Source organism: Emydura macquarii, unplaced genomic scaffold (genome assembly GCF_026122565.2).
Source record: "Emydura macquarii macquarii isolate MOO-44397 ecotype Brisbane River unplaced genomic scaffold, CSIRO-AGI_Emac_v2 contig_2948, whole genome shotgun sequence".
NCBI lineage: Eukaryota > Metazoa > Chordata > Testudines > Chelidae > Emydura > Emydura macquarii.
The window spans coordinates 1,180,270-1,195,662 of NW_027133085.1; the positions used below are offsets into that span (position 1 = coordinate 1,180,270).

At 42.6% G+C, this 15,393-nt stretch overlaps 1 protein-coding gene across 9 annotated transcripts in view; it reads left to right on the plus strand.

The window, feature by feature from the left end:
• CTNNAL1 (catenin alpha like 1) overlaps window positions 1–15,393 on the plus strand; it is a 162,127-nt gene that overhangs the window by 70,718 nt on the left and 76,016 nt on the right. For 7 of the 9 annotated variants that reach the window (XM_067569890.1, XM_067569891.1, XM_067569895.1 and 4 more), the window contains exons 7-8: window positions 720–920; window positions 12,076–12,162. In XM_067569890.1, the coding sequence (XP_067425991.1) occupies window positions 720–920; window positions 12,076–12,162 (288 nt within the window). The remainder of the gene's footprint in view (window positions 1–719; window positions 921–12,075; window positions 12,163–15,393) is intronic. The other 2 variants (XM_067569894.1, XM_067569896.1) reach the window with 1 other exon arrangement.

The window sequence follows — 15,393 nt, forward strand, 5'->3', positions numbered from 1 at the left end:
AACTGTCATTTTGAAGAAACTGTTGTAATCCAGAGTCATTTCTTCCGCTCATTAAATCTTGCCCTGTTAAAGTTCCGTTGGATATCACATCCCACTGAGAACACATTTCTGATTAAACGGCTGCCTTAGCAGCAGTTGAACACTTACCAGTCTGTCCTGCTCAAGATTTATTCCCCAGGATGGCAATAGTGGGAGAGAATCTTCTGGTCTTTTGCATCCTGACTTTAATCTTATCTGACCCATCTGTTCCTTGGTGGTTGTGCTACTCTCTCTTTCATATCCCTGCATCTAAAATGTGGTTATAATTTCTCTGATGTGACTGCCAAAGTTAAAATACGTAAAATTTTTATAAAAACTTTGAATGCAGGAGGGTGTATAAAAGACCAAACAAAACTTGAATACCACATTACATTTAGCAACAGTTATTAGACTGGGCTTATCTTCCTTTTCACAACAGAAAACAATTATAGTAGAGAAACATTGAAATATCCTTACCTTTGCTGTTTGTTTCAAGGGTGAGACACAAATTACATTGCTAATGTTGCTAGTAGGTGAAGAAACAAAATGGATGGTTGTGGGTGGGTAAAATAAATTCTCATTAGCAGAAAGTGCTAACAATAGGCCAAAAGAAAGCTGAAGGGTGGGAGAAAATGCATGACACATCTGCTTTCTATATTTACATGAATGATTCACAGGGAATTGAATTTTATCCTTTTCAGAATAAGGTGGAAGGTCTTCGGGAGAATCTTTATTTTCTCTCTAAGGAGAATCTTTCAGCGATGCTGGAACTCATTCTGGAACACACAGAGGATTTTACTGATTCTGCCTACACCAGCCATGAGCACAGAGAACGCATCTTGGAGTTGTCCAAGCAGGCTAAAATGGAACTAGAGCAGCTGGTTTCAGTGTGGATGCAAGCTGTAAGAGCCTTTTAGCAAAGTAAATCTTTTCATCTATATACTTTGGAAAGAAATTTTTTTAGCCTTTTTCTCTATTTTGGTTTAAGAAAACAGAATTATATATAATAGATCAAAAAACAGTTCATTTAGAGGTATCCACACACACAAGCACCAGTCCTCTGCATCACTCTTGCAGCCTTGAGGATATTTTAGTTTTCCATTGTTTTAGTCTATCTCCTTCTTTGCCCGCATAACACTCTGAATTCTGGCCACCATCCTCATGGTGAACAATTTCATGGCACTCCTTTCAGAGCCAGTTGCTGCTCTTTATTTGATTAAAAGAGTTACTGTTGAGTAATGTGATACTTATTTTCTCTCTTCCAAAAAAGAGAGCGTTCGCTTTTAAATTAAAAACAATAGTAGCCAGTGGAATATTTTAAAGCAATATATATTAATAGAACATTTAGTCATGTGTCCTACTTTTCCTATATTTTTAATGTTTAAAAATACTTCATTCCATGTAGGTTTTAAATTGGTACAGGTGGTCAGTTTTGTGTGTGTCACTGAAACTCAGTTACAGGCTAATCCAGCACATTCAAAACTTCTGAAAGCTAAATTCCCTTTCAGGAAAATGAAAACAATTGTGCAGCCCCGCCCCCCCCTCCACCCACCGATGTGATGCTGAAGGTCTACTCAGAATGAGCATCCGCTCAGATCACTCTCATATTTGGGTCATGTTTTCAAGGTTTTTTTCCTAACTTTAGAGAGTTTAGGAGAGGCTGACATTTTTTTCAATGGAAGCTGAGGCTCTGGAAAATAATTGAGGCCTCCTCCCCAGCCTACTTCTATGTGCTTTCCCAGTCAGTGTGTCCCACACTGGAAAATAATTGGGTTAATCCATAGTCCAGTTAGAAACCTTACTTGGTTTGTTAATTTAAAAAAAAAAATAAAATTCATTGACATTTAAAGCTTTTGAAAAAGGATTGTGTGTGAGTAATACTAGCATGTCAAAGAATACATTAGCAGTGTTGCGGAAATGGAGTCATTAGTAATGTAACTGTCTATCACAACTATAGAGTACTTTAGCTCATATACAGAATCCTTGAGTCTGGGACTAGCTGATGATTATCATGCCGACAAATGCTACAAAAGTAGCTAATTAGCTAAACATATGGGTTCCTTCTAAGCTCTTCCCATATAATCTGAGAACTGCAACACGACCCCAGTGTTGCTGCTTCTGTGCCAAATGGACCAACTCTTCACAGCAACTTTGCTTGGAGTTTGAGGATATAATCTGTAGATTTGAGTTTTGATGACAAACCTATCTTTCTTACTGTTCTGCTCGCTCTCGTCTCCTCCCCGGTAGCATCTGTACTGGCTGTGGCATTAATGGTCTGGTCAGAATAATGCATCTTGAATGCAGGTATGGTACATTGTCCAAAGATGGCGATGTGTGACCATCCACTATTGGGGATATGGCCATTCAGGCCTCTGCAGCAAGTGGAGCACTGTCCATTGCAGAGATGGATAAAGGTAGTGACTGTAGGGAATGCAGTCTGACACTGGCCAAAGTGGATCCACTCTGTATTTGTGATCTTGCTAGGTCATCAAACCCAACACTCACAACTTCCACAGTGGTCCTGAATCTGTTAATTCTACATTCTACACAGATAACCCTCAGCTCCCCAGGATGATCCCCTCTGGGTGCTCGTCTGCCACGATATTTCTTAATGAGATGAAAAGCTAAATGAATGTTGGGAATCATTAGGAAAGGGATAGATAATAGAAAAGATCATATTGCCTCTTTATAAATCCATGCCCACATTTTGAATACTGCATGCAGATCTGGTCGTCCCATCTCAAAAAAGATATATTGGAATTGGAAAACGTCCAGAAAAGGGCAACAAAACTGATTAGGGGTATGGAACAGCTTCCATATGATGAGAAATTAATAAGACTGGGACTTTTCAGTTTGGAAAAGAGACGACTACGAGGGGGAGGCATGATAGAGATCTATAAAATCATAACGGATGTGGAGAAAGTAAAAAAGGAAGTGTTATTTACTCATAACACAAGAACTAGGGGTCACCAAATGAAATTAATAGGCAGCAGATTTAAAACAAACAAAAGGAAGTATTTCTTCACACAACACACAGTTAACCTGTGGAACTCTTTGCCAGAGGATATTGTGAAGTCCAAGACTGTAATGGGGTTCAGAAAAGAACTAGATAAGTTCATGGAGGATAAGTCCATCAAGGGCTATTAGCCTGGATGGTCAGGGATGCAAAACCATGCTCTGAAGTGTCCCTAGCCTCTTTGCCAGAAGCTGGGAATGGGTGACGGGATGAACCACTTGATTACCTGTTCCGTTCATTCTCTCTGAAGCACCTGGCATTAAGACAGAATACTGAGCTAGATGGACCATTAGTCTGACCCATTATGACCATTCTTATGTTCCCATGGTTATGTTGCAATCAATGGCCCTCTCATTATTTCTATGAGGACTGTGATTGGGAAGAGCTCTCACTGCTGACGTTTATTCCCTACCTGCTGCTGCCACCTCCTGGGACTCCATAGACTTCAGACAATATACCCCTTCCTTAAATGGGCGTAATCCCTCTGAATGCACTCTGTCCCTTTCAGGGCTTCCTCCTAGAAAAAGGTTCTTGAAAGAAATGTGAGCCTCTGAAGGGGAACCTTAAAGGTTACATACTCTGAGGAAGGAGAGTCCTTATTCCTCTGTCTCCTGTCTGGTTGATTCAGATTCTGCAGCCAGTTGTTCTTGTTCTTGGTTCAATAGTAGTTGAGTTTAATGGGATTGTAAATTACTTAATCACTTGCTGATAGTCAAGGAGTTTAACTGTCTCATGTGAATCAACTAGGTGTTGAGAGGAGACAGCCTGCTCATGGGAAGACTTGCCTAGTAAGGATGCTTTTAAAAGGAAAAATATTAAAGTAAATTTTCCAATCATTTGTCAATGTTAGGAAACCATCTTAATTCTGAGTGGCAGATCCCTACTAACATGATGTGCTAGTGATATCTGCCACAGACTATGCTTAATGCCTGAAATGAATGCCACTATTGGCTCCATCCCTTTTAAGGAACAACATGTGCAGATCTGTGGGGTAACCAGATCCTCCAGTTTCCCTCCTACTTAAGAGGTTAATGTGGACAGTCCTGTAGGGAGAACTGAAGGACTCACAAAGAAGATATACATTTACTAAAAGTACTCTGCAGAGCTGCTTGTGATATAAAAAGATTTTCATCTAACTCTCCCCTTTGTCATAGCTAGGAGACAGAACAGGCAGCTCTCCTGTGTACCACAGTGTCCCCTGAAACCAGCTGTCCTTCCTTCCTTCCTTCCTTCAACTCTCTATTTGATTTTAAAAAACCCCAAAACCTTAGTCTTTGATATAACTTGTGATCCGACAATGTTGTCATCTTGTTTCTTTTAGACTATAGCAGCTAGGAGACTTATTAGGCTATGGTCCATTTCTAGAATCCATCTGATCCAGGAGCCCAGGCACTGAAACTAGGGGCCAGGGTGTAGATATCATATATACAAATGTATAATTAAATTCATTCGGTTGCTTGAGATTTTATGCTGTACCACTAGTACTTTTCTTGTCCCAGGCAACAGTTGAGAGTTGGCAGTTCTTTTGACACATTCTTGGATATAGTGGTTAGTTGAGCCACAGATCTGAGTAAGCTATTTGTGCCTTAGGAAAAGGCAGGTTTAAATGCTTCTGTCTTGGGGCAACATCTTAAAAAGTCTTTTTTCTTCCCTTTATTGCTTCGTGCTTTAAAGTCCTCTTGCAGGTGCTTCTGTGGGCAACTAAGCAAGATAAAGCTTTACTAGCCCTCTCCAGTAGTCACTAAAGCCTGGCAGCAGTTTAGAAAGCTTCAGTTCCTAGTTATTTGCACAGGACAAAGATGCCTTGTATACCCTATGGAAGGGATATTTCTTAGACTTTCTCGCTGAGTCTCCATTCTGCCTCTTGACTCCAGTAAGGGGTGGCCTTATGGAGTTCAGTGTAATGGAGTCTGCATCTAGGATCCATTGCCCTTATATATCTGGGCAGGAGGGACTCGGGTCCTATGTCAGACAGTACTGAATTCCCATAAAATATGGGAGATGGATTACATTCCATCCCTCTATTGGCCCTTTCCAGGGCTGGATTAAGACCTCTGCAATCTAGGCCCTTGTTAGGGCTCCAGATTCTGGAGCCACATATTGAGACCAGAATCTCTGCTTTTATTTAAAAAAAAAAAAAAAAAAAAAAGTCTAGTCATGGTTGCCAAAAAAAGCTTTAAAATGTCCACAGTGTATTTGCTTGCTTCAGTCTGCAGATAGCCTGAAACAATAGTTCTGAGAATTGTAGACTGCCCTCTTCATTTTTAACTTTGAAACGTGCTGCCTCCAGAAGGAGGGATTGAGATCCTGTAAACCTCGTGTGGGGTGTGCCTTGGCAGCCTGCATTGCTTTAATTTGACCCTGGTCCTTCTGGAATGTGATCCTTCTGCAATCTCTTTGGGTTGGAATTTCTCTTTTAAGAAGGGTGACTGGTTACATACCAAAGGTCTTGAGGAAGGGTATCCCTCTTTGTAAATTTTTGCTGCTGCTTTGAGTGATGGTCCCTGTCGTTATTCACTGGGGGACGTGTGTGGGCTCCGTGCTCCTGGGACCAGAAATTTCTTCAAAAGCAGCGTCTGTTGGTCTGTGCCTGCTCCCTTGGTCTCCTCCTGCTCCCAACTGAGGGCATAAGAGGCAGCACGACCAACCTCCTCTCCAGGTTCTTTCTACTGCCTGTGGTCTGAGACAGAGCCCTCTTGTGTCCGTAGCCCTCAAACTTTAGCCCAAACTTTAACCTTTACATTAGTTTCTGTATTAGTTAATTAGTTTAGTCATAGCTAGTGAGGAGCAGGGGCTTCCCCTACTGTTCAGGGCACTTCGTCAGTCCAGGGTTCCAGGCCTCAAACCCTCAAGACCCTTCTGGTCTTCCCAGTGAGTGAGTGGCATGAGAGTTGCCTGTACTGCCGTGGGGAATCACACATTCCATTGAAGTGTGAGATCTGCTGCTTGTTTCACCTTCTCACTAGGCAGTCTCCGGAGTTTAGACTCCACAGATCTCTAATGGAGCTCTCCAGGAGCCCATGTCACATCTGTGCCCCCCCCCTCCCCCCCCCTTGATCTCATCAGCTGGGGCCTCCAGGCAGTGCCCATCCAACAACTGCACTTTCCAGCTCAGAATCCTGCAGCAGGGCCAAGGACTCCATGAAATGGACAAACAAAGAGGGTGAGGAGAAACACCCTCATAAAAAGAGACAAATGACTGCATAAGTCCTCCAAGAGAAGGACTACCTCTCCCTCTCACTTGGAACCAGGTGAGACTCCTTGCTCCAGAGTGGGTGCACTTAGAGCTCATGGGGAACATGGGCCAGCACTGATGGGAGCTTCCAGTGCTCTAAAATCATCCATGAAGGTGCATCCGAGTAGGAGGAAGTACTTGCCATTCGCACCGGCAATACCACACTGCACTAAGACCACCAGGGCCAAGATCACACCAGCAGACCAACCTGTACTGAAGACACCAGCCAGTTCTCCCACAAAACCTCATTACACCCTTCTGGAGGACCTTGTGCCTTACCCAGACCCAGAGTTGCTGATCCTGTTAGACCTGTTCCGATGAGAGGTATCATTACATGATTCACACATCGTTGCATGGTCACAAACGCTAGCTGGCTCACGGGTGCTCCGAGACTGTCAGGATGCTACTTGCTGAGATATGCCTTTGACTGTGCTACTACAGGACAGATGACACCAATGGCCCTACCTGTGGAGTTGGATGACTCTTACTCCATGGATGAAAAGGAGATGGCGCTGCTGCTTTCCTTGATGATCCGGACCTGGGAGATAAGCCCAGTCAGGGCATCTGGAGGTCCCTACATCCCTGTGACCTATAATATGGAGCTAGAGATAAGTGCTGCCCCCCCATCGGGCCCGCCTCCATACCCATATGATCCTACCCACTGGCCATGCTGGAGCTCTTGGAATCCATGCCATCGAATTCTAGACTATTAGGTCCCAGGGCACTGCTTTTGGCAGACTGCGCCTCCAAGAAAGGAGCCTGAGGCCCTCAGATGCAAATGGGGAAGCAAGAACAAGCAGAGTAGCCAGTGTGCCGCCAGGTCTGCTGACAGCATCTTTTTCTTCTCTGGCCTCTCTCTCCCTTCTGGATGACAACAGACAGTACTAGGAACTGAAACCCTGCAGATCCCACTGGAAGAGGTTCAGGATTTTATCCATGGACAGTCCACAGCTCCGACGCCATTTTGGAGCCTGCTAAGGACATGTGACACACACCAGCCATCAAAGGGGGCTGGAAAAAATGTTTATTTTCCCCCTAAAGGGGCAGAATATTTGTTTATACGCTGTAATTTTGAACTATCTTGTCTAAATGGTTATGGAGGAGAACAGATTTCAAGGATACCAAGACTAGGTCTCTTCAGCGTAAAGAACTTTGTGTCAGCCAGTCTTTTATTATTCTGTGTTGTGAATTACCAAGTATTCATGTCAAAATATTTATTCATTACAACACGCGGTGGGAGACAGTCAGTTTATTACTACAGGAATGTAGGCCCCAGTTTCAGGTTATCCTAGATAAAGGGAAGCTGGTAGCCAGATTGTCAATTTAGGTGTCACTTGTTGAAGTTGATGTGGCTTACTGTGCCAAAGCAACCTCAGTGGCTATGTGGCAGCCTCTGGACTGCAGTCATTTTTGCTCCCCATGGAGGTCCAGGTGGCAACTGAAGATCTCCCCTTTGAAGATAACCTTTTCAGTGAGAAAAACGGTTGCTTCATTCCCTTAAGGATTAGCATGCAACCCTCTGCTCCCACCTTGGAATTATATATACTGGCTCCTCACATGAAATTATTGCCACATAGACACTGGCCAATCCCTCAGCCGTTCCACCACTAGAGGACCTGTGAACCATCGAGAAAACACTAGAGGGTGCAGCGTGGCAGACCTGTTGCACCGCCAGCATCCCCCCTCGAGACTCAGCCACCTGCCAAGAAGACATTTTGATGGGACGCTAGTCTCATCAAACCAGTCTTCCTCTCACCTTTTGGTATCTGCCTGGCTCATTTCCTTCTGACATGGCAGCAAATAATATCAGACAATTGATCTTAGACATCATTGCAACTGGCTACATTGATCGAATTCTGGTCCCTCATCCCCCTCCTCTTGAAAAACCACTTCCCTGTCCTTATTCAGGGACACTTCTTATGAGAGGATTCTCAGATTCAAGTCCTGCTAGGTCACATGACTACGTGCATCTGTGTGACCACTCATTGCGGTCTCTGAGATTGGGTGAGGAAGATTTGTGCTTCAAACAGCAAACCCCATGGACAAACGTGTCTCAATTCCTCAGTCTTCTGACTTCATTCACCTGGTGGGACAAGAAGGGCAATGTTTATATAATGGTTTGTTTCCATCCCGCCCACAGGCACTTGTTACAGATGCCTCTGCTGGACTGGTTCGCACACCTGGATGACCACACAGCTAAGAGTTCCTGGACACCAAGAGTCCACACTTCACATCCACCTTCTTGAGCTTTGAGCAGTACACAAAATGTGCAGGAAGTTCCTGCCCTTCATCTGGTCCAGTCAAGTCCAGGTCAGGTTGTTTACTATACAAACAAACCGAGGCAGGGAACAAGGTCTGCTCCACCCTACAGGAAAACAGTCAAGCTTTGGAATTGGTGCATCCAGAATCAGATCATCCTCCCAGCAGTACACCTACTATATTAATGAACTCCCTAACAGATGCTTTCAGCAAAGGTTTTCATGAGGACCACGAGTGGGATCCACTTATCAGAGCTCCAGCAGATTATTCATCAGTGGGGATTCCCATCACGGGATCTCTTTGTAACCCAGGAAAACCAGAAACTGCCCTGCCTGTTGTTGTCAAGATGCTCAGGGCACGACTCCAGACAAGATGCCTTCCTAGTTTAATGATCAGGCCCACTGATGTATGCTTTCCCTCTCATTCCCCTCCTACCTTGCGTCCTCTGAAAGATCAAGTGGGACAAGGCAACAGTGATTTTAATATTTCTAGGGTGGCCAGGACAGTAAAGTTCTTAAGACATTGTCAGAACATTCCCATCAGTATCAAGATCTGAACCTGGTGCTTTTGTTGCATAGGAACCTCCCACTAGATCCCTTGGTTTCCTGATCCCTCTTACATTTATCGATGAAAATGGCCTCCCTAACAGCTATTACCTCAGCCAGGAGAGTGGGGGAATTCGGGGTCCTTATGGCAGAACCTCCATTTAGTCTCTTTCACAGAGACAGGGTGTCCTTGAAATTGCATCCTAAGTTGCATCCCTTCTGACTTTCATTTGAACCAGGTGGTTCACCTTCCTGTATTTTACCTGAACCCTCCTAATAAGAGGGAGAACTGGAGACTCCACTCCTAAAGTATGTAGAGGTCTGGCCTTCTACCTGGACAGGGCAAAGCCCTTTAGAAGTTCTTCTTGGTTATCCATCTCTATTGCTGAGAGGATGAAAAGAGGCAATATCTTCCCAAAGACACTCTGAATGGATTTCCAACTACATCTTCCTCTACCATGAGCTTGAAGAAGCCCCTCCTTCTCAGTCTTTCAGGGCTTATTCCACCAGAACTTAAGCTCCCTTGATGGAACAGGCTTCCCTGCAAGGAATCCTGCTCTCCAAGATCTGTAGAATGGCAACCTGGGGCTCCTTTCACACTTTTACCAGGCACTATGCCCTGATGCATGCCTCAGCTGAGGATGCTTCCTTTGGTTCAGTGATCCTGCGAACAGTGGTACAGAGCACGTCCTTGCACCTGCCTCCTCAATAAACACTCTTTGGGAGTCACCCACTGTGTATAACCTTAGGGACCAGCACTTGAAGAAGAAAGGAAGATTCTTCTTTGAGTATTGTCCCTATGGGTGCTGCACTGATCATGCACCTTTGATCAGAGATTTTTGATAACAGTGCCTGCTCAGTCCATGCATGTGCGCCTCACACCTTCATGTCCCCTACTAAGGATATACAGGGCTGCACCGGTTCCTTCTCAACCACCTGGTCTGAGACAGAGCATCTAGTGTGCCTACTTCTAGTGTTGTTCAAGCTTAACTTTGCAGATTTTAGTTAAGGTTTAGTTATGTTGTTTTCTTTCATAATTTCTTTATTTCATTTATTCCTCCTCTTGCTTCCCTGTCCAGAGAGGTTTCCCTCTATGTTGCCTCTGTTATGGGAATATGACAGTATCTCTGGGATTTAAGCATTGTTTCACCTTCCGGGAATCTGTTCCGGTCAGTGACAGACATTCCCATTGCATTCGTTGTTTGGGGGACATGCACGTCCCACAGAAGTGCAATATTTGCTCAGACTTTAAGAGAAGAACTAGACAAAACTGGGAAATTAGCAGGCTCCTTATGATGTAATGTTTTCTTTGCTCTGCCTCCGATCCAGGCCAGGATTTCCCTCCTCTTCTCCATTCCCCCCATCCACCCCAGTACATCAGCCTCTGAGTGTGCAGAGTGCCCCAATGACCTTGGCACTGTGTTTTCCCTTTGTGGGAAAAGGAGTCAAAAGGTTCTGGGAAGGCCTCTTAAAAAAAGAGTTCTAGTTCTTCTCATAAAGAGCATACTTCAAAAAAAGTCTCAGTCTCTGTAAAAAGCTACTGTGTTCCAGTGCTGAGGTCCCGTGCTGGGTACTGTTGAGGGTCCAGGCTCCTTTGGTTACAGGTAGTGCTTCTAAGACCCATGCTATCAAGTGTACTTGGGTACCTTAAATATCCTCAGTAGAATCTAAACATGATTGTTATAGCTGAGAGAAACATTCTGCTTCCAAAAAGACCATATCAACAGACTTTCCCCTGTAATTTTCAGAACCTACACATATGACTCCCTTGGTATCACAGAGGTCTAAACTGCCATCTCATGCATCTCCAAAGCATTCAACATTATCAGTACTGACAACTTGCAGTGGATGGGACTTGTTGAAACAGACAGCTCCCTCAGTATTGGAAATCCACCTAGTACCGAAGGAGTTCAGACATTCCCGAGACTTTTTCTTCTCACTTAAGCCAGTGTGTCACGTTCTGACAGACAAAATATTGCCTTAAGCGGGAGCTAGGTTGGAAAGAACATAAGGATAGAAACATTACAAGAATATTCTAATTATCCCCAAAACAAACATTACAAATTCCATTTTAATGTAATCTTTTGCCTGGAGTACATTACTGGGAAGGCAATTGAAAGAAAGTATAAATAAATTCAGGAGACACCAAATAACAGGAATATTGGATTAAGAAGTGTTTTAAAAGCTTAATTATCAGACTGGATGGCTATTCCTTTTTACAAAAATTACACCACACACAATCCAGAATTTGTGTTGTTCATCTGTTTGTAACTTTTAGAGAGCGTGAGTCAAGATAAGACTTAAATCTGACCACATCTACCTTGTGCTGATGCTCTTAATTAGGATAAATTTTTCCACATCAATTTTTGGAGGAAGAAGAAACATTTTAGCCCCTACCGTTTTTTCAACATTCATCCTCCTTTACCTGTCGTGTGCAGGTTGTCTTGTATATATTGAATGAAAAGTTCATAGCAACAATTCTTATGTTATATGAACATTTGAAACTTGCAGGGTATAAAAAAGATTTATTCTATTATTTATTAAGAAAGCCTCTTGAATTTAAATGACAAACATTACTTTGATGAATTCCTCTTATTCAAATAGTGAGTGTTTTTTGTAAAATTTTCTGCTGTGGACTTTTAAAAACTTGAATAGCTGTAGCTAGCTATTGTTCAGATATAAAGATTTGACAGCTGAAACTAAATAAAAACCCCTCTTTCCTCAAAAAGGGCACAATGTTCAAAACTGAAAAATCCTTGTTGAATAAAAATAAATGTGATGATCTGTCATCATTGTTTTTTTATAGATGCTTGATTTGGGAACCAGTAAACAAGTGCAGTAATAATAATGAATTCTTAATATAAAATAATGTGATTTTTTGTGTTTAAAAAAAAAAAAATGTTGTATTTAGAACTGAATTACCTCATTAACACAGCCTGGGATAATTTGTACAGCTCTTGGAGTATTTTTTTTTTAAATGTTCGATTGTCTCTTGCTTTTAGCAAAGCCAGAAAACAAAGGATATCATAGAAGACTTGGAAGTAGCCATACTAAAAACATGCCAGTGTATGAATGAACTCAAAAGAGAAGTAAGTCATTTTATATAAACACAAACTGAATAAGATTTTTAATCTCCCTTATTTTCACGTGTAATGCAAAATAATGCCCTGACTGTGCAAAGACATAAACACTAGGTTAACATTACATGCTCTGAATAGTTCTGTTTACTTTGTTGTACATTTTGTTAGTCTTAACTTTAAGCTTGTAGGTCAGAGGTCCCCAAACTGTGGGGCGGGGCCTGAGCCAACCTCCACAGGGCTGCTCTGCCTCATCTTCACTCCAGTCCTGCCCCGCCAGCTGCAGCCTTGTGCCCCACTCCTAGCCACGGCCCATACCCCATTCCTTGCCAGCCCCAACCCCGGCCCCATTCACGGCCCCAGCCCCGCGGTTCCAGCTGGGCCCCAGCTCCCAGCCCCAACCACAGCTTTGGCCCTGGCCCTGGCTCCCGATTACAGCTGCTGCGGGGCACGAACCAGGTAAGAGGGGGCGTGACCCAAAAAGCTTGAGGACCACTGCTGTAGGTAGTATCATAGAGCCCTATCCTGCAATACCCATCAAATGAACAGAAATCAGTGTGACACTTCTAAAAGTTAGGACTATTCATGTAAGTAAGTGTTGCGGGATCTGATCTATAGTGAATTTCCCAAGTATGGGTCCTGTGCTGCTATAGAAGTCAATTAAAAACTTCTTCAAAGACAACAGGACCAGGACGTACATTTTAAATTTCATATATATATATATATATAATCCATAGAGAGGCAAGGAAGGTGTGGTGGGCCAACTTCTGTCCCAATTTATATTTTGCTCAGGCACTCTTCTTTCTTCCCCAAACCTGAAGAAGAGCTCTGTGTAGCTTGGAAGCCTGTGCCTTCCACCAACAGAGGTTGGCCCAGTAAAACATATTACCTCATCTAACTTATGTCTCTCATATCCTGGGACCAATACAGCTACAACTACACTATATTAACTGCCAGTTTAGTGCTAAATTTTGATCTTGGATGCATGCATGGCTCGAATTAGTTTACTGTGTAAAATTGTCATACTTTCATCACTAGGAGTTACATTGACCGGTAATAGTTACAGTATCGACATGTAGTTGTGAAAACTGAATAAATAGTTTTTGCAGTTCCTTTGCATTTTACCTGTTGCAGCTGAAAAGAAAACTTAATTATTTTCATTATGAAATATATTTAATATATTAGGTACCTTCCAAAAACAATTTTCAAGTATCTTGCTAAAATAGACATTGTTAAAATACAGCCTAAAAAAACTGTTTACCAAGATGATGATTTTAGGAACTGCAGTTCATAAAAGTATCTGACAATTCTGCACCTTTTATCCTGAAGAACTCAAAAGCACTCTAAATACTATTACATACAAAAACTGCTTTAAAACAGTTTTTCAGGTGCTAAGTCAAGATCTTGAAAGTTAGAAAAATGTCAGAATTTAGATTGATCATGAAATCTTGATTTGTTCTTCCTGTGCATATGTATGATGATTCAGTCTTTAATTACATGATCATAGGCTGTTCCCCCCCCCTCACACACACACACACACACACACACACACACACACAGGAACTCTGCCTCCTTCAGTGCACGGATAGATGGTGCTCAGTGAATGAGGCAGCTATTTGGTATTTCTGTTTATTCTCATTCAGTAGAAGGCCTCATGCCTTGTTTACTACACACGATTCAAATTCTGCACTGAATATAGAATTACTGATTTCCTCCTGGTCCTTTCTATGATGTTCATCACTCTAGTATCTGAGTGGCTTACAAAAATATTAAGGAAGTTATCTTCTCAACTCCCTGTGTGAAAAGAGAATTATTGTTCCCATTTTGCAGTTGGAGAAATAGTGATTTGCCTGCAATTGTGCTGCAGATCATTGGCAGAACCCAATTAGAATGCTGGACTGACTTACTCCCATCCCTTTGCTCATCCCTCCAAATCATCTATAGCTGCTGAGCCTCCATAGCTTCAGTTTGACTTCATTTGCAACTGTGTACTCAGTCCCTCTGCATATCATACCCCAGGTGTGCCAAGTTGGGCATCCAGAAAATGAGGAACATACAATTAGTGGCCCCCTGCCAACATTTTGATGTAAATGACTTGTTCATCGTTATAGAAGTCTGTGGCAGAGACCGTGATAAAACAGAGTTCTCTTATGTAACATTCAACTGTTTTAACCCACAAGCCTATCTTTTTTACTCTTACAGACATTTGTCTCATTTTCTACATACCTGCCTACTTCTAAAGCAATTGAGGCATTGGCTTGTTCTGTACACAATTGTGACTTATTCTCTGACCACCATCCATCCTGTGCACTGAATTAGGGGATCCTGTGTAAAAAATAGTGTTAATTGCATTATCACATACTATCTCACAGGGGCTGGAATTAGTTTGCATAGGAAGAGCGTGACTTCACAACCTTAAATAACTTTCTTATAATGTAGTTTTTTAAATATAATTTGCAGTGTTGGTCTTAAAAGAGAACAAGATTAAAAACAAATTATGTTTTGTTCAAATGGAATGTCATGCATTGTCAACGGAGTTTGAACCCTGAACCTTTCAACACTGCAACACAGACTTCTACCACTTGAGCTTGAGGACTTGCTCCATTAACTGGCCACAACAGAATAGTTATCCTTTGTAAACCAATCACTACTGGAGAGCATATAACCCTTACCCAGTGGGTTACCTGTTCATGTGAAGCCCTGTTTTATTGACAGTATAGCCAAGTTCAAAGATATGGCATATTAGTTGAGAGACAGTGGAGCTAACTGGGTGTGATTGGGTTTGACATACCTGTGTTCTGTATTCCCAACTTTTGTAACCTGGCAATGGGGTACAAAGCCTTGCTTAATAAAGTGTTTCTGAAGGATATAGAACTACTAGCACCTCTCAGTAGAAGGGAGTCTAAACTCATGTTCTCTTTGTTCCCAGCTGTTTGTGCTCCAGGGTTTCTTATTCTGCACCTGTGAAGTGAGGGGGTTGGTCCTCTGGGGCCAGGCTCTGGGTCCTAGGTGTGGTTGAGAAGTCTGACCATGCTCTGTCCTATCCCCTGCCTCTGTAAGCTGATCCATCAGCATCCGGGCTATCTCTGCTTTTGGGGATTCTAATGTAGTATGTGCTGCTTAGTACAGCAGTAGCAGGGGGACTAGCCTTCGAATGTTTAGAGATTATGCCATACTCCCAAAATTCTGGTGAGCAATGCAAGCCAGAGGTGGGAAATGGTAATTTTTATAATAATTTATAAA